Source organism: Ischnura elegans, chromosome 8, assembly GCF_921293095.1.
Source record: "Ischnura elegans chromosome 8, ioIscEleg1.1, whole genome shotgun sequence".
NCBI classification, from domain to species: Eukaryota; Metazoa; Arthropoda; class Insecta; order Odonata; family Coenagrionidae; genus Ischnura; species Ischnura elegans.
The window spans coordinates 9,585,562-9,613,204 of NC_060253.1; the positions used below are offsets into that span (position 1 = coordinate 9,585,562).

At 40.8% G+C, this 27,643-nt stretch overlaps 1 protein-coding gene across 2 annotated transcripts; it reads right to left on the reverse strand.

The window, feature by feature from the left end:
- Window positions 1–731: 731 nt before the first annotated feature.
- Window positions 732–25,709, reverse strand: LOC124164045 (pituitary homeobox 3-like). 2 transcript variants are annotated; one of them, XM_046541213.1, is made up of 5 exons: window positions 25,563–25,709; window positions 16,537–16,671; window positions 8,353–8,464; window positions 6,989–7,247; window positions 732–3,593 (listed from the first exon to the last, which is right to left on the reverse strand). In XM_046541213.1, exons 1-5 carry the CDS (start codon window positions 25,632–25,634, stop codon window positions 3,173–3,175), a joined length of 999 nt encoding a protein of 332 aa, XP_046397169.1. In that variant the 5' UTR covers window positions 25,635–25,709; the 3' UTR covers window positions 732–3,172. The 2 variants fall into 2 exon arrangements, with proteins under 2 accessions (XP_046397169.1, XP_046397167.1); XM_046541211.1 differs by having other exon boundaries at window positions 6,989–7,304.
- Window positions 25,710–27,643: the final 1,934 nt, after the last annotated feature.

The window sequence follows — 27,643 nt, forward strand, 5'->3', positions numbered from 1 at the left end:
CTAGGACCAGTGGTAGATAAAGGGGAGTAGATAAAACAGACCCCACCCTCCGTAATTATAATTGGATGAATTGCAAAGATGGTAATCGGTAATGTGGCTCTTCAATGAACTTTTTAAAGTCACCAGCTTAACAGAGAATTAAAAAAAATAATTGATGAATATTTAAAAGCCACTTGTTGACACATATCTGACCTCGGATGCAATATCAGCGCAAGACATCACATACCACAAAGGTGCCACAATGAGTAATGAACCACCCCAAAAACAAAGGCCTTAATCTGCCCCTATTGGTGTGGCATAGGTGTACCGCTACATACCATAGAAATTACCTCCTTCTACCACTACTGTCAAACTATATAGTCGGCACCCTGATCTACTTTAATTGCTATTTGCTGCGGCAACACATTGGATTCATATGGTTTAGGAGGAGGTTAGTTAGACCATTGGTTTCTATTTTTACAATGACATGAAATTAGCATGCATTGTTTATTGAAAAAAGGAATATCTATACCTAAAAAACAAAATGCAGAAAACCTATTTGTTCTTAACCCTTTCTGGAATCTGCAGATTTACCTGTATGTCTGTACCCAAGTAAATATGTAGTCACTTATCATATCCCGATTCATTAGAAAGATTAGAAAGGGTCTTCTTGAAATGCCATTGTTTGGACATTCGACGAATGAGGATTTCTACACTTTTAGGACTAAATTTACTGGTAAATAAATCGAAACTATCTTTATAAATATTTATTTTCTATTTCATCCCAAGTTCCCGTAATCGACTGATGTATATTACAGCTATTTACATCAACACAACAGTTTACTAAGAACAACTCAGTTCAAATATTTCTACAGAAATGGATAAGTGTGAGATAACCACTAACTATTCCCTCATAAATAACGCTTTCCCCCTTGTAGTGGTCAGAACAGTAAACAAATGAATATGGCGAAGACGCAAGTTATTTGCAGTAATATTCACTGTCTTTTCGAACACCAACTACTGTTCTAAATTAAAGAGCATCACATATGCACATAAGTATGACTAGATATACCTCTTAATAACAATCATATTCAACCATCATTATAATATAAAACATTTCTAATCACATATAATTGCTGTAACCACAGGAATAATTAGCAATAATGGCTACAATTGATCCATTTTAGGGAGCAATAGCGTCTAATGACCTGTCTTAGATGGTGTAGATGCCATGATCTTAAATTTTCAGCAGAAATTAAAATTTTGTTCAGTGAATATCTATGTGATAACTTTTTGCTTTGTCCTTGAATTCTGTCCATAACCAAGCAGCAGAAAAACATACAAAATAATTTCCATGCTTCGAACTAAAATCTGATTTGAAACAGAAAAATGTTACACAAACTTGAATCTCTCCAAATCATCATGATCATGAGCACTGACGAAATAAAATTGGCTGAAGTTTCTACACAGCATCAATATAGCAGTTATCGTAAACGGAAATCAGAAATTTTACCCTTAATTCAGGATCCACTCGAACAATTATGAGTTCATTTATTGTCACCGACCAATCCTACTATTCTTAGATGCTAACTTTGGCACTAAAAGATGCGAGAGCCAAATGAGTTGTTTTCAAACCAGGAAGCAGACGCAAATTTCAAATTCAGGACAATCATCCATCCACTGAAGAATAGGTACACCCCATGGTAGAAATTATTGGGGATGATCCATAGCTACTGATGGTAGGTGATAAACAATGACACTGGAGCTGCATAGTCCCACATATTCCAAAAGGCATTGTCTGTAGTAGGTAATTACAGTTTGTGAAAACAAGAACTCATCATTTTGGTCTCCAAATATGTCTTTTCTTCAATGACACCATCATTTATACAATTCCATTCATTGCTAAATAATTCTCATAGCAAACACTCAGGGAGACAAAGGATATGGCGATATGTTTTTGCCACAATCTGACCTGACAACCGAATTCCATCTTTATGAGGAAATCATGAGTTATGGTGGAATAATGATAGGATTTCAAGTGCTCCACCTAAAAAATTTGACACTCAACAATTGATAATTTAATGCCTCTTTTTACCAACAGTTTAATAACGACAATAGATGTCTCTTGAATCCCAATAGATGTCACTATTTTGAACCTTTACCAGCGAATATAGCCTCTCTTGTAAAGTTTATCAAAATAGAAATAAAAACCAACTCATTACACATACTCGCAGAAAAAACTATGCACTCTGTAGAGAGTTGAGATTCAATTGCAAATTTATATTTTCTTCATAGGAGGAGGAGGCGAGTGGTTGGGCCACAGAGTACCCACAACTGGATGTCCTTATTGCCTTCTAGTATACAGATCTGCAGAGGATATTCCACCGACAGTCCATTCATTTGGAATACCTCACTGACGTTGATTAGCAGTGGTGAGCGGTGGGCGGTGATCACTCCATTTGACCTGTGGATTTACTATACTGATCTGCAGAGAATATCCTTCGATATCCTCTGACCATTCTCTTCTCTTTGGGTGGCGACCTACGGCTTTCACTTTTCAATGACCAAAAATCCCTCCTCTCAGCATTTCTCCAGAGACACTCTCAGCTTGAGGGTGATGAACACTGGATTAGACCTCCTGCCTGTATTCAAGATCCACATTATCCGATGTAAGATCCGCACAGGTCACCCCACAATACTGCTTTTAATTAGAGATCCTTCCTTTCAAATACTGTTAGGTGACCGATTAACCTTCATAATTCTTGAGCATATCTATGGAGTATTTAGAGCCATAAATCTTTAAGAGCAATCATTAATCTTTTTGGCACTGGCAGCCTCTGAATTTCACTTTAACATGGCCTATGCGCGCGACCAAAGAGAAGATATCCTCCAACAATCCTTTCTCCCATAGCGATTTTCCTAGGATCCCCATCAATTGCAGGCTTATGCCTCTTGCATGACCCTTCTCATGAGGATATTCTGAGGTTATCCCTCTCGTGGGCAATTCCTTAGCCACCAGGCAGTGACCGCTCTCACTCTCGGATGACCTATGCAGATCTGTTAACAGGGTGATACTCTTGAAACCCTATCGGCTGCACTCTTTGCAGCGCCCTCTGCATTTGGCATTTTGATGACCAATGCAAATATCTTCCTCTGACAGTTCTTTGATGATATTTACTGGGCCACAGTGCTCTTAACTGCTGGGTGGTGACCTCCGCATTTCGGACGCTCTGTCTTCGTCCTCGTCCTCTTCCTCCTCCTCGTCGTCCATGGGGTCTTCGTGGTGAGGCCGCATGGTCCCCCCTCCCCCTCCAACGCCGTGCCTCAGGTCGGTGGGGCCCTCGTGGTCATCTTGAAGACTGGGCCTCCTCACGATGGCCCCCATGCAGGGGCAGGAGGTGGCCCCTGGTGGGGTGGAGGGGGGCCTCGATGCCTGTGGGGACGGCACAGGCCCCCGTGCCGGGTGGTGGGCCGTAGGGGGTGGGGAGTGCGCTGGGGGTGGCGAGGGGGGCGAGGGTGCGTTGGCCGAGAGGTTGGTGGGGGCAGAGGCGGCAGCCGACGTCTGGAGGCGGGGGTTGAGCTTCTCGCAGAGCTGGAGGCCGGCAGGGTTCAAGCTAGCAATAAAGAGCATCATACCATTATGTATTGAAACCATAGAGAACGAATGAGTTACTTCCATCATTATACACTCAATTGCACCATTTCTTGAACCAGGAATTGGAATGGGATTGAAAGCTCAGAAGATTCAGAACCAAACATTTTTACAAAAGCCAGTTTGAAAACTTTTCTTGAGCAAATTTTATGTTACATACTTCATACTCTGTTACATACATATTTACGGTATGGAATTCATGTTTTTCCCGGCTTATAGCTTGAAGGAATTTAATTCTTGGGTTTTGCACCAGGCGTGGTTTTAGGTGATTGGTCCCAATATTTATAAAATATAGTATTATTTATAATACACCTATAATTAATTATAATAAGGACCAATTCAATAAAACCACACCTGCTGAGAAAACCGAGCATTATTCCTTCACATTTATGGTAGTTTTCCTGATAGGTACCTACCATACTGAAAGTCATTGATGACTTTTGAAAATAACCCAATGAAATGAACATATGTACTTGGTCATAGACCAAAACCAACAACCAAGACCAAGAACTAATGTCAGGGATCAAACTGGAATCAGGACTGAAAAATGGTGTAACCAACTCATTATTTTCAAAGAGTAACCTATTCAACACCATAATGGGCATACCCAGGGAGGGGCATCTGCCCCCCCCCCCCCTAGAAGCAAAAATCGAAATTGTCTTTAAGGAAAATAATACTTTTTCAAGCAAATAATTTGAAAACTAAAAAAGAGCTGTCACAGTTTCCTTAAAATGTTGATTTCATTCACCTTTTCTATGCTTAAATCTTACCTACAACTTGAGCAACCATGGCCTGCCCCCCACATAGTTTTGATCCTTGAACACCATATGGATTACATTTGCCTTTGTGCTCATAAATACAATCATTCTGCCCAGTAATGTAATAACATCCAAGCATTTTGGCTCATAATTATTAGCAAGGTAAACAGCCCAGTTATTATGACTGAGAGCATAAGAATAATCTATATGTGTATCATAATAAATCTTTAAACTCGGGCAATGAAGTGTCATCGCAGAAGAAATGGAATTTTAATTGTGAGCAGTGGTGGATGCAGATGGGGGCACAGGGGGTGCGCGCCCCCTTGCAGGGCCGTCTCTATTGCCAAACATTGCAGAAACACAATTGTAATTTTTTATATCATAAGATGACATTGTCTTAAATATGTGTATAATCACTTTAGTTAAAACGTTCTTAGACTTTGCATGTGACTTGATTATTTTTTATTACGATAAAAATAAAGGTAGCTCAAGATATCTGATAGTGAGATGTACACCAATCTTGGTCACCTGAGAGGAGATTTTCAGATGAGAGGAGTGGGAATTCAGAAATACTTATTGAAGTTTTAAAATACAGAATAAAATGGCATTTGAAGACAATCTATTGAATACTTAGAGTTCTAATGTTATGAATGTATAACAAATTCTTTTAAAAACATGTTCATCACCATGAGACAGCAATTTGAAGATTGGTTTGACACAGCTCTGCAATGACATGAACTTTGGCTTCTCAGTTCTTCTATACGATGGTCTTTTAACACCGACCATAATTTCTCTGTTGAACATCCTTCAAAATTTATTAAAGAAAGCTACTGTGAATCAACCACTTGAATAACTTTATGGAGTTACCCCCAAATGCTTATGAGGTGCCCCCATTCTAAGAGGAAAATTATTTTTTTTAATACCTGGCTCATTGGACGTAGCTTGCTTGGGGAAGGGTCAAAGGGTTCGAATACAATCCCCATTAATTTTTGAGATGAGCAGTCTTAAGTGAATTCTGCCAGCCACACCAAAAAATGAACCTCCCCCCCAATTTTTTAAAATCATGGTTGCTCATTTCTGTAACTCGTAACATAAATATGTAGCAGTGTCATGCGCTCTGAAGGCCGTTTTACACGGTGAATTTTCATAAGAATGATCTTGCGAATGAAATCATTCGCGTGATCGCTTGAAACGCCTCCTTTACAAGGTGAATGATTTAGAACATGCTCTAAATTTCATTCAAATGACGGTAATTTCCGTTTTACATGGTGAATGATGGTCACTCGCAAGATTATTCAAATGAAAATTCACCGTGTAAAAACGGCCTTTAAAGTGGAATTCACGCCAAGTTTATGCCAGGTTTTTGAATGTATCTGTTAGAAAACCATTCAACACAAGATGAATTCCATGATTTTCATGGCCCCATTCATCCACTCAGCGATTCAACCTGAAGGTTGGTACGGACGGTTGGGGGTAGAGCTCTCCCCAGACTCGGCCTCAGGCATGTGAATGTCACACATTCAGAGTAGCATTTCCTTCCCTCGCACTTGGAGGAGGATTTTTGTTTCTGTTTGTGGTGTGGCTCCGAATTCCTCCAAACGTCCTCCGAACTTATCCGCAGAATTTCTCCTTCTAAGGACTTTTCGTGCTAAGGTTTTTCGTGAAAAGGCCCTTCGACTCAAAGCCTCGGAGACTCTGAGTCTCAGAACTCTTGTCTCCGAACTCTGTCCTACGAACGCTGTCCTACGACGCAGCCCTCCGACGCCAGCCCACCTGGAGATCAAGACTTATATAGGTAGTACGGCGGAGGAATACCTACTCCTTGGCAATCAAGGGGATGTGGGTGCTGAGGTATAAGAATACAGTTTGGAGTGAGAAGTACTTCACTTGTCCTATCACAATTCTCTCTCCCTCCAGCACCTCATCCCACTATGTCTTTCCCCTCCATGAATTCCAATGACTTGCCTCTACCAGCTATCACCCACTTGGTTATGTCTCCAACCCAGGAGATAGAGGAGAGAAAACCCGGCGGTACGCGGTTCTCCTCCAACCCCGGCTTGGATGACGGACGTTTTGGAGTGGTGCCAGTCAACAGGGGCGCCTACCGGCAGATTTAAACCGATGCAGCTAACTTGAAAATCGCCCTATTACCCCTCCACTCCTTTTCAAATTCCCTCCCCTCCACCCTGACACGATTCGGAGGTCGCTATCTCTCTTTGGCTTCGGCGCTGGCGGTGGATAGGTTGTTCAGCTGAGATGGGTGATTTCTGCAAAATCATACAGCTTGTACTTAGTTTTCGGTAATGTTTCCTATGAGATCATTAGTTATCATCGTTGTTTTCTGTAATAATTCTGATTTTCAATATTTCTACTTCTAATAGATATTGATTGAAAATGGCTCGTAATTTTGTGACAATTGTTTCTTTGAGTACTGATTATTCTTGTTTGTGGAGTCTTTCCCTCAACCAGCTAGTGACAGACGATCGGAGTTCCATGTGTCTGGGGCTTACGTTCACAATCTCGAAGATTTAAACACGTAACGCCACAGTGGTTTGGTTCAAGACCAGTCAAGGGCTCCAAGCACATTCCCTTCACTCACCTCTGCACCATCCGGTTGTAGCTTTCGCGGCAGAGGGCGGCCGCGGCGGCGGCGGCTGCGGCAGCGGCGGTGGCGGCCTCCCCTCGCTCGTCGCCTCCGGCTTGGGGCGGCGGGGGCATCTTGAGGTGGTGGGGGTGGTGCGGGGGCGGGGACTCCCCTCCCGTGGGTGAGTGTCGCTGGTCGTGGGGCGGCGGTGGCGAGGGCGGCCCTGCCCCCGGGGGCAGCGGGGGCGACATCCCAGGGTGCGGAGGCGGCCGACCTGCGGCGAACGGGTAGAAGGAGGCGTCGAATGGCAGTTGGGAGTGAGGGGCGACGCCTGACCGCCAATCAAAATTAACAAACAACTCCCACGACTCTCTCTCTCTAAGTACACAGTTCACACACCCATTCAATTCACATCACGTCTCCGAAGACGAATGCTAAATGTGGAATGGGAGTACTCACAGGTAAGGCCATCACGACCATCCGGAGTCACGACCAAAATTATTTTTAAAATACAAATTATTATAATATCCTTTTAAAAAAAGTCTTCAAATTGCCACGAAAAACGTACGCATACTGAAGCAACACGCAAATTCCGGCCATAGTCTTTATTTTTATTTATATCTTCCTTTATTGTTATTTTAATTATATCTTTCATACATATATATTTCTTTTTATCCCTTAAAGCCCGTATGACACTTCCCAATTTATTGGCCAATCTATTGGATATTGGGTTGTGGTCCAACTGACACACAAATTTCTAGTCCAATATCCTTTTCACAATACTGGACACAATTTCTTGCCCAATTTGGAATTTAGAAAAGGTTCTATTTTCTTGCGGCCAATCTCCGTCAGAAGTCAGTGTTGTTGAGTCCTTGTGGCCAAAACAAGAACATCATCCGATTTGGCTGTAAAACATTTGTTTTGTTCCGAAAATTCGCTTTAAGTTTCTAAATTGTGGACAAAATAAGTTGTTTCACTACTGATTGAAGCGTACAAATCACACGAATGCTTATACAACGTGAAATCATCGAAATACAATGGCGTTCTCAAGCGGGAAATTAGAACACTACTTCGGCCAATATTGGTGAAAATATTGATACTTGTCATACGGTACGTAACGCCCAATATTAAAAACAAAATTGCGCGCCAATTTATTGGCCAATAAATTGGAAAGTGTCATACGGGCTTTAGAAAAGTCTTGCCCCAAATAGAACTCAGTCGAGCTTTATGCATACTTCTCCAGCATTCTACCACGACACAACGATCATTTGATATCGGCTCGGTATTTCCGCAGAGTTAAGCACTCTTGCGGCACCGAAATGTGTTCATTTTCTTTCGTTTCCGGATGCGAAAAGAGTGTGTGTGCAATGTGTTCTCACCTAGTAGCAAGGGTGGAGCGCCCAGGCCCAGGCAGCGCATCCTCCAGGCGTCTTGAAGAAGCTGCAGCCGCGCCTGCTTCCTCCACTTGGCTCTCCTGTTCTGGAACCACACCTGTGAACAGAAAGCGAAGGGAACGTAAAAAAAGACGCACCCACCCAAAACACGTTCGTTGGATGCAGAGTATGCCGATACTCATTCTTCAGATTTTGAAGCAATTGTTTTGGTATGGTATGGTATTTGGAGGAGGCGACCGACAGCTTAGGCCATTTGCGCCATGAGGGAAGGGTAGGTAAGGAAGGGTGGAGAGAAACCCGGCGTCGGCATTATTTTGCTCTTAACGAGGCGCCAAGGGGACCACGACTTAACGTCCCATCCGACGGACGGAGTGTTGCGCTTGAAATGTCCTCCATACAACGTTCAAGCAGGGATCGGGAAGTCTCTGAAAATTCTCTGCCGCTCCCGGGATTTGAACCCGAGCCCACCGGGTGGGAAGCCAACACTCTAGCCACCACACCAACCCGATCCCCTGGCAGTTGTTTTCCTGGTCATAAAAAAAACAAACGAAGTTCACATTCATGTGCTCTAATGTGATGACTTTTAATTGACGGGAACACAAGGGCTCAAAGTACACACGACCAAAAACTTCCATTTTTTGCAACCGAAAAACTATAACCGATACAAAAAACGTGCAACGCCCTATCAACTCTTCAGGATCGAAACTTTTTTCACCCATCTCTGAGCGTGCCTGAGATATAGAGCGTCCCCCGCAAACCACTCAAAAGAGCGCTACCACCGCCGAAGCACCATTGCACTGCACAGTGCACAGACATTGCATTGCGGACATTGATATCGTAAGTGAGAGAGAACCAAATGGACGTTTGCCGAAGAGACTACTACAAGCCAACGATACGAATATTTCAAGATATGCTATTTTGAATGCACAGCATCCTCTAATAGCCAAAAAAGGCAGGCTTTACGTGCTTGTAATTTTGGGAATTGTAAATGACAAATCAGCATTTTCGACAAACCAATTTGGCATTATTGGTATATGCATAGGAAAAAATGCATCAGAATACATAATTCTTTTTCTCAAAAAAGATAAAATGATAGTTCTACCATAAGATCTATGGTAAAATATAACTTTTAGGCATTTAACCGAATCAAAATTAAAGCCATTAGAAAATGAATACCGTATCGTAAGTTAAATCATGTTAATTACGCAAAAATGGCGGTTCTATCGGCTTAAGTAGCTGGAAAACACTTAACTTAAACATATAAGGAATACATTGAATCTATATGCCCTGTCCTAAGTTTTCTTTTCAATATTAGTGGATGTGCTATGCAATGGCAAAACATTTCTAAAAAAAAAAAACGAGAATAACGTATGTTATGAATCACGCTGTCGCCCTCCCTGCAACAACTAAGACAAAAGAAAATTATGTAGCATTCATACTGTCGGTGATCTCTCACGAAAGATGCTCGAAAAGGCTCTTCATAACGAAACATGGTTCCATAGTATTGATTGGAAATTGAGTCTAACATAGAGAAGGTTTCAAAGATATCCTGTCACCTCCAGGTCAGGTTCGCCGCTTTTATTTCAATTTTTTCTCACACAAGGAAAACAGTTTATGAAAAATCTCACGGGATCGTTCCATAAAATTTTTCTCATAGCTTAGTTTAATGTAGCAAAAATACCGTTGATGAAAAAATCAATAAATGAAAACAACCGACTAAATCAGAAAACTATTGTCGCGAACAACAAATGAATGCAAAATTGCTCTCCCTCGGTCTCTAAGAGTTTACGAGAGATTTCAACGCGTGCCAACCCGGCAAATACGAAACAATACGTCCACCATTCTAAGGCTAATCGTTCGGCCATCATTCCTTACAATTTTTTCTCTACCCAAGTTTTTATTATTCTATTCCAACAAAATTCATGTTTATTTTTCCTGTCGTAAAGGTAGTTTAATTTTAAACAAGCATAACGTTGTATAGTGGATTGTTAACAATAAATTCTCGGCAAAAATTACCGATCCGTTACGAATATATTGGCTATTCCTTTTTAAATCACTTATTATCTATATTTATTTGTGTTTTCCCCATATTTTTAAATTTAAGCATAAATATTCATTTCCATCTTCAGTCGGAGAGGCCATACTTACAAAAATTAGTTATTTCAGAAATGTTGATAAAAGTAATCGAATGGAATACGTACTTTGACTAATTTATCGCTGCTAAGTGCATAACAGTGCACATGATAGATTGCCATGGCGATAATTGTACCTATATTTATCAACTGAGCGTTTGATGTCGTACTTAGCGCCAGAAAGGTTTTTAAATACTTCTCTTATCAGAAACTCAGACTTTTATGCACAGCTAACCGTTCTTTATAAATAGTTTGAGTATAAACGTCATTTGTGAATCCCTCTTTCAGCACTCCTATGTAAGATATCGATTTTTTCCTCCTCGTTACAGCCTGAGTGAGGAATCTATCCACTATAACGATGCAATTAACAGGCAACAATAACACGTCGAAGACAGAGAGAAATAATCGGTTTAGTACTTAGTACTTTTGGTGGAATGTAAAAAATATTAAAATATGTTACAGCCATGGAATTCTGTAACATATATAAATATTAAACATGGAAAAATCAAAGGAAGAGTTATGGCTTTAAGGTGTAGTTATGTACAATTAAGCAAAGTAATCACAATTATTATTATAGTATTCTACCGATTAAGCTAGGTTTCCATGGAGTACTAAGAATATAATCTGGGAGCCTTCCTTTCCTACCAGCACTACATTCTTCAATTCATTGCCCTTTCAATCTATCCAAAAATCCTATTATTTTCCTTCCCCTCCCTTGTTTCGCTAACATTCTACCCTCCAATACCATTTTAAACATCCCCTCCCCGCTAAGTACTCGCTCCATCCAAACCTCCTGTCTCCTCCGTATCTCATCTAAAAGCTGCCTCTCCCCACCCACCATGTCCAGCACTTCGTCGTTTCTCCTCCCCTCCGTCTACTTCACCTTCTCCATTCTTCTCCACACCCACATCTCGAATGTCTCCAATCATCTCTCATCCTCCTTCCTCAGTGTCCACGTTTCCGCACCGCAGAGAGCTACACTCCAAATAAAACTCTGCACTAATCTTTTCTTTTAAACTTTGGCATAACGATCCTCTCAGAAGCAGAAGAAGATCCTTCCTGCTCATTAATACCTTTATTAGCTCATTAACATTCCTGTTCATTAACTCTTTTGCCAGCGCAATTCTCTTCCTGATGTCCTTACTACTGTATTCGTATTCCTCTAATTTGTTGCCTAAATAGGTGTATTGCTCCACCTCCTCAAGTTTTTCCCCACCTACTTTTATCTTGAGCCTCACATTTCTCGTTCACGATGCTTTACAAAACAACATAAACTAGGTCTTCTTGTGATTAATCCTCATGCCAAACACATGGTAACGATTGACTAACGCATCCACTAAACTCGAAACCCCATCGCCGACTGGCGAATCAACGCCTGATCACCCGAGAACCCCACTGATTTGACCATCATTCCTCCCACTTTTATTCCAGCTTCTAACTCATCCCACGCTCTCCTTACCGTCTCCTCCGCGTGCACGTTAAAAAGCGGTGATGGAGGACAGCCTAGCCTCACTCCTCAGCCAATGCTTGCCCACCCAGATTCTCCGTCTGCTACCCTCACTTGCGCAGTCTTGGCCATACACAAATTACGAATCAGTCGCCCATTCCCCCAATATACACCTAATTTCTTGAGAATGTCCATTAACCTTACCCACTTCGCTCTAACAAATGCTTTTTCAAAATCCACGAAACAGACATACACGTCCTGGTCATATTCTAGGTTCCTCTCCACGAGGGATATCATTACTACTATTGCAACTATTGCGTTCCTAGTTGACTTCCCTCTTTTGAAACCAAATTGATCTTCGCCCAAATACTCGTTTTCCCCCTCGCCTCTATTCGCCTGTTCAATATCCTCAGTACCACTTTCGCCGCGTGCGATATTAGGCTAATGGTACTATATTCTCCGCATTCCACAGCTTTCTTCTTTTTCGGTAGCGGAATTAAAACCGTCTTCACGAAATACTCCGGCCAACACCCCTCCTCATAGATCCGGCGGACAAGCTCGAAAAACATTTCCTTACTACCCCTCCCTAGATTCTTCAGGAGCTTACTTGGGATATTGTCCACGCCCACTGCCTTCTTAGCATTCATATCACGAAGTGTTCCCTCTATTTCCGTATCTAATATCCCCGGTCCAAGATTATCCTCCTCCACTGCACTTTCATCCTCTAAAGTCAATCTCTCCGGCCTGTTCCTTCCTTCATAGAGATCCTCCACGTATTCCTTTCATCGACTCTATACCTCTTCTCACTCGGTTAGCATCCTTCCATCTTTAGCCTTAATTTTAGACATGGCTTGTCTTCTTTAGCCGCCCGATAGCGACTTCACTTTGGCATTTAACGCACCTATCTCGCCTTCCTTCTGACACTTTTCCATTTCCTCACTCTGTCTTTTCCATCAAGCCATTCTTGATATCTTAGTTTCACCTCGAAATCGATTATTTACTTGTTTCTTCATTCTTTTGCCCTGTTCTGTGTCCACATTCTTCCACTTCCTCCGCTCCTACATTTCTCTTATCATGTTCTCCGTTAACCACGGCTTCTTTATCCTTCAGTAGTCAATGTAGCCAATTTACTTCTCAGCCACTTAGGCTATTACCGTTTAAATATCATCCCACCCTTCCTCTACAGTCTGTGTATTTTTTTCCTCCCGTATACCAATGTCCTGTTCCTGATACCAATGTCTAGTTCCTGATATTCTCTCCTCGTACTCCCCTTCAGCGCTTCTACATTGCATTTCCTCGCCTTCCTAACTTTCATAAGTCTTTTGAATCTTTCTTTGCATTTCATGAGCACTAGGTTGTGGTCTGAATCCGCATTCACTGCAGAGAAGCGGCGCGAGTTTTTCACACTATTCCTAAACCTCTGTCTTACCATAATGTAGTCTACCTGATCAGGGGCGCAGCTAGAAATTTAGGCTGGGGGGGTCCAGGTGCAACTAATACCGGGGTGTGTGGGGTATGGTGTACCCACCAGGATAATCGGTAGGTGCGAGATTAATAAATTGCGGAATTTTAAGATAAATGGTTCAAAATGGTGACTTTTACGGCTTTATGAGGGATATTTTATTAATTTTTTTCTGAAGGAAATTTCCGAGGGAAATATTAGTAATATATTATTGAGCTCTGGGGGGGTTTATCCTCTAAAACCCCCCCTCGCTGCGGCACTGTAACTGATATCTCCCCACATCCCCTGGACTTTTCCCTGGGTACCTTCGCCTTTTATGGTGATTGAACCACGTGTTTGTGATGAATAATATACTTCTCTTGCAAAATTCTGCTGCTTTCTCTCCCCTGTCGCTCCGCATTCCTAGTCCAAATTCTCCTATTTCGTTTCCATCCCTCCCTTCCTCGACTGAGGCGTTCCAGTCCCCCATCACTGCTACATTTTTCTTACTCGGGGTTTCTCTAATTACTTCCTCGAGCTGTTCATACACCTCATCTGCTTTTTCTTTCCTGTGATTGGTAGTGGGCATGTAGACTTGAACTACCACGAGGTTGGTGGGTCGCGCTTCAATTTCTACCACCAGAATCCTATCACTTACCTATCACTCGCTTACCCATCTTTCCGTTATATATAATACTAAAGCTACCCTTCGCGGGCTTTCCTCCCCACCACTGCATTTGACTCAAAAAACATAACTCCAATAGTCCCCTCCCATCCTTCCACCTCACTTCGCATAATCCCAAGATATCAATCCTCCCTTTATCCATTTCCCTTTTGATATTTTCTAGCTTCCCAGCCCTCACCATTGTCCTCACGTCCCTACATTTATAGCCGACTTCTTCTTCTCCAACTTCTTGGTCTTCACAAGTGAAAAGACTATTTCATTGGCTTCCACTGATTTATTTTCTTGATACGACATGTTTCGATCCAAAGAGGTCATTTTCAAGTACGAGTTCTCGTCCTAAGTACAGCATATACATTTTTTCATAAGTATAGCCCGCTATACGATGGGTTCGGCTAACGATGGATAGGTATGTCCTGAATTTCTGTGCGCTCTTTAAAACTCTAAATTTCGCCGACTTTGTTTCCACTCGAAATATGCCATCAATCGCGTATTCCTACGCCTCATTTTTCAGCGAAACAAATTACTTCTTATAGCACCATTTAAACGCGCTGATGTTCTTTAAACGGTATTCTCCTTTCGGGAATAATTCCTATTCAACATAGCTATGATGGAATTCGCTTCACGATAAGTCCAGTGGAATGGACAAACACCATAAAGCAATCGTATACAGAAAATGAGAAGGACCGCAGATAAAAAATATATCTATAATAAACACTAACAACCTTCTAATTATGTAGTAAGTGTATGCAGTAAAACTACGGATCATAGAATTCAAGTAAGGCCGAATTGAAGGGCATAGACATTGAGTTATGACAATAGATTTATACATAGCATAAAAGCAGTGTTCACTGTTCCCAAAATCATCCGTTATAAATAAAAACAAACAGCATTTTTATATGTTTTAAAGATTGCGAAGTAAGTGCTAAACTTTTTTCATTTAGAATTATATCACTGAAAGAACAATCATAATACTCTCCACCACAATCAGACAAACTAATAACAAATTATGAAACAAAATAATTTTTAATGAAATTCAATGAAAATGAAAATGATTCCCGCACTAGTGTCCATTGAAAATTGATAACTTTTCACTTCTCGATTGTTGGATTTGCTGCATTCATGCATGACTCTAATCCCGAAAACAATTGAACGGCAATCATTACAGAAAGTACCTACTATGAAAATAGTGTCGGTCTCTGCTCAGGATGAGACTGTAGAAGGCCGACGTTTTGACAAGTGACTCCCTCGCTCTCTGGTCATCAGGACCCACAGAAGAGACTCATATTGCCGAGTTTTGGTCCACGTCAGGTATCCCAGGGCGTTTTCGAAAGCGCCTACGTCATCAAGTTAAATTGATTGCGAGATCTCTTTACGACGAGGGCCAACGATCTCTCATAACAATTCATGAACTACACTTGAATTGGAGGAGATATCATCGCCCTCTTAGACAGGGGGGCAGCTAGGAATTAAGGCTGGGGGGGGGGGTGTTAGGTGCAACTAATACCGGGGTGTGTGGGGGTATGGAATACCCACCAGGATAAGCGGTAGGTGAGAGATTAATAAATTGCGGAATTTTAAGATATATGGTTCAAAATGGCGAGTTTTATGGCTTTCTGAGGGATATTTTATTAATCCTTAAACTATTCTATTAGTAATAGCAATTCAATTAAGAAAAATGTATTAAACTTAAAATTTTCTCTGAGCTCTGGGGGGTGTTTTACCCCCCTCGCTGCGCAACTGCTATTAGAAACATGAGCATCGAATCTCCGATATATTTTACCCATAGCAATGAAATTATTGACGTGGCGATGAGCGCTAGACATCTCCTTCGTTGGATGCATTTCGTAAATTTTCATAAGTGATCGTTGTCCTATGTGATAGAGACAACTCGAAATCAAGTTACCTCAATTGTTGGCGCTTTCGTAAGCGACTCGCCACCCATTGTTGACCAATCGACTCAAAATCGGATTGGATTGAAAACGGTTGGGATTTGAATTGTCTCCGCGACCGATCTGTTTTGTCAGTAAGGTCTCCATATATTCTCTGAAGCTCTACTTCGAATTTGAATTTAATTTTTTCTCCTACAGAACCATTTTGATTGCCGATACAAACAAATATCGATACAACTGGTATAGGATTTGACGCTGGTAAACTGTTTCAGCCCTTACAACGATATGGGAATGGGATGTAGCTCATAAAGTAGGATGGGTCGAAACTTAGAAAACTATACAGCCTTACTCGGTGGAAAATCCGAGAAGCAATTACTAAAGGGAAGGTTCACGCAGGGGGTAAGGTAATTGTGAAATTTTAGGATTCGAAGATTTGAGGAAACCTATTCAGATTTATTTCATATTAGTTATCTAAAAAGTGGAATTCATGCACATAATATTATGTATAAATGTGTGGTATAGCGATAGAAACATATATATATATATATATATGTGTGTTTTCTCTCTCTCCCCACCTGGACTCTCGCTTCTGAGAGGTTGATCCGTAGGGCCACCTCTTCTCTGAGAAAGACGTCTGGATAGTGCGTCTTCTGGAACAAAGACTCCAGCTCCTGGAGTTGCTGTGGCGTGAAAGTGGTTCGGTTCCTCCTCTGAAGAGAAAGAAATTCATTCAAAAGGTTACTTCCGTATCTCGGTGAAGAAGTACGCGATGTGATGGCGAGAGGATGTCAGAGTGAGTGAGCAAAGGAAAGGCCAGTATAGGGTAGTTTCCTTCATCAAAGAAAACGAAAGGCATTGATTGCGATTCGTTACCCTCCATTAGTGTATTCATAATATACAAATTATTTGGTTTTATAATTCCTAGTTTAGACGAATGTTAATGGTTAATTTTTACCTCATTTGAAAAAGGCCAGATTGGCGTCCATGCGATGCCACTCCACGTGACGTCACAGGGACCTAGTTTCTACACGAGAGGATGGGAGTTTTACATCGTATGAGGTTACCAATGCATGCATGAGGCACAGAGCTCAGGGAAACATGTCATTAAAAATTAATCACCCATTAAAATACCTAAGTTCGGAAAGTTTCCTTCGTTTGATAGGGTATTAATAATACTTCTTTAAGCCAAGCGCTACCTGCTAGCAGGGTACTCTGCTACCCGCTAGCAGCCTGCATCGTATCAGCGCTCAAAGCCTCTTCCCTGGGTCACCTCACTTGCGGCAGCGGGAACCAGAACGACCTCACACGGACTTTTCCCAGCATTCATACTTCGCCGTCGCGTTTTACGCGCGCTTGAAGATTTTCACTTTTCATTTAATCGCGAAAAATAGATATCGTCATTTAAAAATCTAAAAGCATGAAATACGTACTCCAGGAGTAATAATCTTTCGATTCAGGCAATAAAAAAATAAAAGGAAACCACCCTATTCGACTGCCTCACGTGGATTATTGTGCATTACGGAGCGGAAACGTGGACGATCAGATAGTAGGATAAAAAAAACCTTGAAGTGTTCGAAATGTGGGTGTGGACGAGAATGGAGAAGGTGAAGTGGACGGAGAGGAGGAACGAAGAAGTGCTGGTCATGGTGGTTGAGGAGAGACAGTTTTTAGATGAGATCAGTGGTGTCATGGTGCCGAAACGCTCCGTTACGCCGTTCCGGCACTGGTTAACAAAAGACATAATAGTCAAATAACATATTTATCAATTTTGTTGCCGCAAAAAATTTAATTTATGCATTCGTAACCAAAACAAAAACATTTGATATATAATGTAAACTATATCATTTAATAAAAAAACACACCGAGTAATATTTCACCTCTAAAAAAAAGTTATAGAAAGTGCGTTCCGGCACTACTAATTTTTCCATGACGCCACTGAATGAGATACGGAGGAGACAGAAGGTATGGATGGAGGGAGTACTTAGCGGGGAGGGGATGTTGAAAAGTGTGTTATAGAGGGTAGAATGTTGGGTAAATGAGGGAGAGGAAGGATGAGAACAGGATTTATAGATGGGATGATAAGGAGCAGGTCTTCTCATACATCTTCATGATCTCGTCATGAAATTTTCGTGGCTGCAGTTTTCGAGAATCTAGTAAAATAGTGTTCCGTGTCTAGCCTTCCTGTTATTTATCCAATGTGGGAGTGATTATTAAATAATGTTATTTATCAGTGACATGGAAGGAAATGTACTCTCTCTTGTACTTGGGTAAATCGGCACAAGAGCATGAGAATTTTTATCGGCCTGCGCGCCGAATGAACTGAGCATTCTGTAAGAGAGCCCTGGCTCGGGGGAAGAGGGGGTCGGATTGTGGCCTCACCCGGGCCAGGTTAAATGAAACGAAAAGTCAAGTCTCTCTCTCAATGAAATTCTTTCCTAATCGACGCTCCGCACGAAAATTTTTCCCCCTCCACTCAACCCAACCAAAAAAAATAAACATTCACTAATTTTCTATACCAATACACATGAGAATAAGCCGGTAATCTCAAAGCTCCCATTAAATATGCAAATACTCGTGTAAAATGTCCGCTTTGTCATTATTATTACCACATTAAAAGTATCTTCAATTGGTGAGAACGAAATTAGAGTTTTATTGGACTGACATTTACGAAAAATTGGAGTTATCAGATGTTAATGTTAACCGATTTGGACTAGTTGTTAGAGTACGTTGCTACCACGCGGGGGGCCCACGTTCAATGCTTCACGCACGCATATTTTTTCACATTTGGAATACGCTGCCAGTGTTTGGGACCCTCATGAAAAAGGCTTAATAACAGAGTTAGAACGCGTGCAAAGAAGAGCTGCCAGGTATGCGAAAGGTCGTTACGATAGTCTTGTTAGTGGAACTGACCTCTTAGATAAACTCGGATGGGAATCTCTGTCGGACCGTAGATTGAAAAATAGACTAAACCTTTTAGATAAATTCAAGAGCAGTGTCTTTTCTGATGAAGTTGACCATATCTTACGGACGCCAGCATACTACAGTAGATCAGATCATATAAATAAAATAAGAGAGATAGTAGAACATACAGGTTCAGAATGCCTTTTTTTCCATGATCAATAAGAAATTATAACGGCAGCGATAGAACTCATAAATAGATTGCATGACTTGTAGTGTAGCCTACTCATCTATGTTAAACTTACCGCATGTTTCTTAATTTTATTATTATTTCTAACAGCATAGGGTATTATAATTTGCTAGTATGCGTGGCGTTTTTTGTACTGTGTGGTGTGCATGTGGGAGTCCAATTGCATGTTGCATGCTGGTGATTGATCACCCCCTGCCAAACACCCTAGAGGTGGCTCGCAGGGTATTATGTAGATTTAGATGTTTAATGGAATTATATCGTAAGTATCGCATTGGCCAACATTAGATAGGGCGAGTGTGGAGGAGGTGGTGGAAGGAGAGAGTGGTATTTACAGATAGAATGAATGGGTATAATTGTGAATTGAGGAGGGAAGTCCGTGAGGGGAGGGTGGTCTGCTTTATTCTCCATTCAAACCTGCCATCACCGGTTGAATACATTTGTGACAACAATGATAGTGAAGTTGGAGGTAAGTAGCATTGCAGGCCGCAGATCGTGTCTTTATGATCTAGTCTCGAGTGTCATTTGACCATACAAAAATTTTTATTTACCATAGGATATGAGAATAAGATTATGTCTCGCCTTCGGTCTGCTTATTTGTGTCACTAGCAATTAAATGCTGCGGCTGAGGTCAAATCCATTTAGATGGATGATACTGGCGCCACGGTCGGCTCAAAGAAAGCTGCGAAATATAGTTCATTTAAAAAGAAAACGATCCACATTTCCAGTTCCCTAATTTTGCGCATAACTTTGATGGAATTCGTATATGTAGTAAAAACTATTCGAAATCGAAAATGCGAGATATATTAGAGAATCGAGTAGTGAAGACCCAATCGCCTTAAGACATTGAAATTTGAAGTTGAAACAAAGCCATTCGTTCAAATTTTAGAGAAAAAGTTATCTCAATCATTCTCAGTGATTCAACCCTCATTTTGGTTTGAATTGAATAAGGAAGAGCTCACCCCAGACTAAGCCAAAGGTGTATGCATAACACAGCTTCAGGATAGAGTTGGCAATTCCTCTCCCCGGGCCACCTTGCACTGCATTTGGGGATCTCTGATTGCTTATCCCGGGATTTAATGCAAAATTTAGACTCCTCCGAGTACGAAAACATTTCTACGCTTCAAAAAAGAGCAAAAGCCGTGAATTCATCCCGGAGCAAGACTAAGAGCAGATTCCCCAGGCCTTTATTCACTCCATTTGTTTTCCTTTTGTTTAGAAGAGAACCACTGGTTACCACCAATGATAACCTTCAGTTATGTCGGTATCCATTCAATTATCCACGGAATTGTACTTAATTTATTAAATTATGTTTTAACGACAGAAAAACAAAAATAATGATGTTGGTTCGAAGGCTTCCGCGGTGCGATGGTAATGAAGGCTGCATTATTCCGGGTTTCACCATGTCGTCGTTGTGATGGAGACAATAGTTTCTCCTGCCAAGGGCGTACCCAGTGAGGGGCAGGAGGAGCAGCAACCCCCCCCTAGAAGCAAAAAGTCGCAATAGTCTTTAAGCAAAATCAGTACTGAATTGAAACGAAAGTATTCAACAAATTTTCTTTGAACCCACGAAAATGATATATATTAGTATAAAATATGTAACTAAAATAAAACTATTTTTTCAAGGAAATAATCTCATAAATCCCATGGCTTGTCCCCCCCCCCCCCCTAGACCATGGCTTGCCTCCTCCTAAACCATGGCTTTCTCCCCCTAGTTACGATCCTGGGTACGCCCTTGTCTCCTGCATTTTAGCATTTGCCTTCCGGTCGAAGCAATGACGCCTGCTGAAGACGCCTTCTGGAATGCAGGAGAAACTCTTGTCTCCATGACAACGACGACGCGGTGAACTCCGGAATAATGCAGCCTTCAAAAATAATGATGTAATAACTTGTGTATGTGTATTGTCACTTGCTAAACGTAAATTATAATTGCAAAACTGAGAAAAGTGAAAGGCAGAGAATCTTCTGATGAGCCCCATATGCCTCTGAAGAACTCAAAATGTGAAGGAAACTATGGCCTGCCACCGTGAATTATTTTGTTACTCTCAATGTCCGAATGTTTTCAATACACACAGGTGACAATATTATGGTATAATGATTTTAAAACGATCAAGACTTGTATAAATATTAAAAAAGTATTAATTGAGTCATTTTGTGATTGGAAGGAATGTAATCATGCATTGAGGGCACGATTGCAATACGAAATCGATAGCAAGAAGAATGCCCCTTGAAGAAGTTGAAGAGCAAGAATGATGGAATGCCTCACTAAGGTTTTTAATAGCTAAGCGAGGCAGTATTCCTCATGCTACGCTTGAAAAATGATATAGAACTCTTTGACGACGGCGAGAAAGACCTATTGAATACTCTGGCACAACTGAAGCTTTGAAATAATACCAAATACAATTAATTTAATACAAAGAAAACATATAAAATTACATTCGTAGTAAAATGGAGGCAACTACCGGAGTGAAGATGATCGGAGAAAAGATACCAGCGTGTGGAAAAAAAAGGTGTGCGGTCAGTAATACTTAACGCATTAACCCTCAACCAGTGACGTGCAATTCTCGTTACACTACCAGTGACGTGCGGTCTGGGAGACCGCAATAAAACAAAAATTCGTAAAACGTTGCAAAGTCATTTTTATTGCTTAGTTTAACGTTTTATTGACTTCTCAACTATTATAAAACTTACATTTAATATTATGCATTCCAAATACGAACCAAATTTTTCAGTAAAAATTGCACTCGAAACAGGATAAAAAAATGGTATCAAAAACACTTGAGTTATTATTTTTAATAAGGTACTTTTTAATTAAGCACTTAATTATCCACGCAACTAAAAATGCTTCCTTACAAATTATTAATTATTATTATTATTATTCTTGAAAAATCACTAGGAATTGTTTATAACAACTTTTTGAATTATATCCACCAGCATTACGTTTATTGGTTTTTCCAATTTGGTGACGTGAGGTCTCACAGACCGCTACTAAAATTCATTTTCAAATTTTCAGAAATAAATAATAAGAACGTTAAATTTTAAGAGTGCTATGTCCTTATTATACAAAATGAGGCCACTCACGGGGATTATTGATATTTTGAAATAGCAATTTTGAAAATGTTCATAATTTTAGAAACGCAGCGGTCTCTCAGACCGCACGTCACCGGTTAAGGGAGCACATGGACCAATGGAAAGCTCATTATGACAGAAGAGATACATTGGAAACCTATTTTCGTATAGAACTGAGACAAATATGGATAGATAAAGGGAAGAATGAGGAGATGGTGAAATTAGTTTTGGAGCACAGTTTACTGAGTCCATATTAAGAGAGACAGCTTAGGAAAACAGAAATTGGGGGAAACTGAAAGGAAAACAAGTTAAAACTTCTATGTGAGAATCGAAGGGCGAGAGACAAATAACCATAGGAAAGTAGAGAAATTGGAGTTCTTTAGGTTGAAAAGGAGGACTGCATTGGACTGTTTCACCAATAACAATATGGTTATGTGGACAATGATAACAAAAGGATGAATAAATTCAAGGAATAATTATAGGACTGGATGCGGGAAGAATTGGCAAGACAAATATAGCGGACAGCGGAAAGACCAGATATAGCAAATAAGGACGAGATAATGCGCTCTCTAAGGATTTCACAAAGGTAGCAATAATTAAAGAGGTTTCCAAAGGATATAAATACAACTTATGACCCAATGAAAGCAAGGGGAATCGGTAACATACATTACCAGGATATTCCAAATTAGCTAACATGGTGACATGATTGATAAATATTACTACGCGTTCCTTAACACATTCCATCTCATTTGAAAATTATATGCACGCATTATACTCATTGAATATTTTTCATAGCAGCCCAAGGTAATGACGATGCACTTCATGAAAAACCAAACGTTTGCTTAACGTAGATATGTGTGGCACAACCGATCATGTTTGAATTTCAATCTGTTGAGCATTTCTGCAAAATATGACCAAAGTTCACTTAGGCGGAGTCAAAATCATCCAATTGTGAATAAAATGAGTAAGATAGCATCCCATTATAGGGTTTGATATAAAACATTTCGCCGTTTCCTGTAAAACTACGCACAAACGGTAATCCTCTTCGGAAATTCCTCATGAGCGTATTATTAGGAAATTAAAATACTTAATTTGGCAGCCAAAGCTCTTTTGACTTAAATGAATGCAATCTGTACGTATTTCAACTTATTTCGCCACATAAAAGCAGGAAATAGCATAAAAGTAGAAAATATCAGTGGAGGATATTTGAATGGAAGGAAAACTTAAGTTTCTCTTTTCAGAATCGGTACATTGCGATAAGTTAGGGCAGCTTCGTTTCATTATCTCTACAATAATTGTGATGGAATACTTTTCAATGGACAGATTTCTCCAAAGTGTACGACCGCGACATGATTGATTTTGTCATCACTTCCTCCTTTATTTATCTGGCACTTGATCTCCGCACTAATGAGTGAATAAGAAATCACATTCTGCAGCAAAATACTTTTTGACATCCCCGACACTAACAGTATAATGCTCTTAAGTACATGAACTCAAAACTAGAACGAATAAATCCCAATTTGAAATAAAAAAATCTTTTCCCCTATAAATCTGGATAGTAACGCGATAAAGGATGACATCGGTCGAAGATTAAAAATTATCGTGAACTCGTAAGTTTTTCCTCATCACTACAATGAACTTCCACAATGGATACCTGACATAGTTGGTGGATTGTAAAAATAAATTTAAAGCACTAGTGTTATCATTAATTTTCCTCACAACAAAAGAAGCTATCATTAACTTATTATTAAAACACAATCCGTGGTGTCAGATCTATACGACGGATATTATTCATTGGGGAAACATTTAAATTACGTTTTTCAACTCACCGGTGTAAAAGTGAATCGAACCCTGCAACGAATGACAACACTAAGCATCGTCATTTGTGAGGTAATTATCTAAATATTCACCAGTTTTACAATGATTACGATTAGTAACCTCCACTAAAGTAAGCGAGAAACATTGGTATAATTTTGATTCGCAATTTTCCACCAAAAGTTAAACTCAAAATACGAGATCCATTTCATGACTACTTTTCAAATGCAAGGAACATTTACGGGAACGAAATGAAATATATTAGCTTATTTCCAAACCGACACTGCAAAGTGACCGTGGTTTCGTAGTGGTCATCACAGTGACCCGATGTTTGAAATACAAAGAAATGCATCTTGTCATCTGAACAATTTATACGTGCAAATAAATTACTTTTTCTCCGCAAACAATCCAACCTACGCTTAAATGATTTGATGGAAAATAATGATATTTGTTCACATAAATACTTCGAATTCGAAACCGTACCGGTCTAGAAACACTCCCTTCATTAAAAAGGTGGGGTAAAAAGAGTTTCACTAAAGTTTTTACGGAAATAATTCAAACGGTTAAGGTTGCGTATGCATGGAGCATTTTGCGAATCAACCCACCTGTTCCTCACTCCCAAATTGAACAATTCATTTAAGCGAGAAGGCCCATACCCGTTCGTTTAATCAGCAAAGCCTTCCTCGTCTTCTTCCTCCCACTTTCCGAATATCCTTCCCTCTAACACAGAAAAAATATATGAAATATAAAAATAAATTAAGGTCGCATAAAAACAATCGTGTGCGCATTTACAAACTCAATTTTTCAGATGGAATATCGCTTGATTCTGTGGAATTGCAAGTGGGACTTAACTCACGAGCGAGGAATGTTAGACTTAAGATAAAAGTGGGTGGTGAAAAACTTGAGCAGGTTGAGCAGTTCAACTATTTAGGTAGTACGTTGGAGGAAAACGGATACGTAAGGACATTAGGAACAGAATTGCATTAGCAAAGGAGGCGTTCATGAACAGGAAGGAGCTTCTGAGAGGATCGTTATGTAAGAGTTTAAAGAAAAGGTTAGTGAAGAGTTTGATCTGGAGTGTAGCGCTCTACTGCGCGGAAACGTGGATATTGAGGAAAGAAGACGAGGGAAGATTGGAGGCATACGAGATGTGGGTATGGAGAAGAATGGAGAAGGTGAAATGGACGGAGAGGAAAAGAACCGACGAAGTGCTGGATATGGTTGGCGAGGAGAGGCAGCTTTTAAATGAGGTACAGAGGAGACAGAATGTATGGATGGAGCAAGTACTTGGCGGGGAGGGGATGTTGAAAATGGTGTTAGATAGAGGGGAAAGGGAAAAGAATAGGATTTTTGGATAGATTGAAAGGGAGTAGGCCTTGCAGTGAATTGAAGAAGGTAGCGCTGAAAGGAAAGGGAGGCACCTAGATCACTTCTTTAGTACTCTATGGAAACCTACCTTAATCGGTAGATTACTGTAGTAATAAACTCTTACTTTAAATGGGAAAACTCTTACTTAAAAAAAAAAGGCGAGTGACCGATGGAGAAGTCTAACCACGCCCGTGTGATACTCACTTGTCGCCTCCTGCCGAACATGTACTCCGAGAGCAGGTCCCCGGGCAGCGGCGAGAGGAATGGGCCGGCCATCGCTGACTGTGCCTCTAGTGCCGTGTCGTCGTCCGAGAAACCCCCGTTCGCCCGAATCGCACGTCCAAGAAGTACACCACGAGACTAGGGAGGGCCGGCGCAGCCACGGCTCGTATTTATAAGGTCGAGAGGGGCGGAGAAAGTCAAGGGGTGGGGGGGCTAGTGGGAGGGGTTGTTGGGCTCTGGACCACGCCCCTTTTCAGGGTTTCCCCCCACCCCTCTCACCCTAGACCCTGAGAGGAGCAGGGGTGGGGATTTCGGGTCATTTACACGGTGATCCGGTTCATGGCATTTGGCTCATGGAAATGATTCGGTTGCTCGATTCGTTGTTTGTGAAGAAAAAGGCATTGAAAATCACGACTCTTGTGAACCAAATCCAAAAAATTCGAATGCATTCAATGATTGAACGAAATCAACGAATCCGAAAGAACTGCGGGTAGCTAAACGGCCTCTAAACCCATTGATTTATCATGCTCCTTACTTTAATGCGGGTATTTTACCTGAGAAATGATTTCTTCCGTAAAATGAAGCATTAAAACAAATATTTCAAGAATCCAAACCTTCTTCAATACTTCAAAACATATTTTAAAATGAATATCTGTATAAAGAGTTGTTTAAATCCTAATCGTATAAACCCAAGATAAGTTCTTATATCACAATATTTTCCCAGCACTTTTTTTAAGGCTCCTAAACGTGGAATTTGACCAAAAAAAGGACGAGAAAATTTATTACCGATAATATATTTAGGTTTTCTCGGGAAAATGCGTAGCCTGATAAGCAGTAGTGGATCCAGGATAGGGAAAAGGGGGGTGCTAAGTATGGGGTAAACTCCCAGAAGTATTGCGGATCCGAAAAAATTACCATTCTATCTAGTGTAAATTGGGTGTATAAGGAGGGGGCGGATCTGTTGGGGGGGGGGGCAATAGATCCGCCACTGCTGATAAGTATCATGAACGAGAAAAAAATAGTTTGAAACAAAAAATCTGCAGAAAAGGCAAAGCATATAAAGCGTCAATCAACTCAGAAGAAGAATGGGATGGTCTGGACACATTTTCAGGAAAGATGAAGACAGTTGGCAGAAGAAAGTAATCGCTCGATGCTCGTGCGTTAAGGGAAGAGTGAACGAGGAAAACATCTGAAAGAGGTGCATAGCGGGTAAAACGGAGACACAGGATCATAACTAGGGGGGCAAGCCATGATCTAGGGGGGGAGGGGGGGCAAGCCATGATCAAGGGGGGGCAAGCCAAGTTGTGACATTTTAGCATGGAAAAGGTGAATGAAACCAACATTTTAAGAAAATTATAACAGCGCTTTATTAGTTTATGAGGTTATTTCCTTAAAAAATAGTTTTATTGTACTTATCTTATACTAATACACATCATTTTCCATGGGTTTAAAGAAATTATTTTGAATATTTTCGTTTCAATTCAGTACTGATTTTGATTAAAGACTTTTGCGATTTTTGCTTCTAGGGGGGGCAGCTGCCCCCCCCCCCTGCCCCTCGCTGGGTACGCCCATGATAGTGGGTACAACGGATACACAGGATTCATGATGAGGAGGAGGATTACTATTGTCAATTTGGATAGAGATGGCCTCGGGATTAAACGCCGGTTCATAGACAAACCTAGCAATCTATCAGTGAGGAGCGCCTAGCGTGAGAATCTAGGACCCAATAGAAAAAGATAAACAAGATTAGGGCGGAAAGCGGAGAAGTCAGCGCGAGAATTTGCGTTGGATGTGTTCGATTTTGAACAAACAGGGAAATTGGCGTGAAATTTTTTACAGTCGTTGTCATTTGTTTAAGTGCTTGTAATGCGCTATTTACCCGTGTTTTGTTAATTCAGACCGTGTATTTACGGGAGAAGACATCTCGGGGTAATGAAAAATAACACGCGTGCAATAGGCACACATGCATGAGGCACAGAGCTCAGGGAAACATCTCTTAATAATCACCCATTAAAATTGCCTGAGGTCGGAAAGTTACCTTCGCTTGATAGGGCATTAATAAT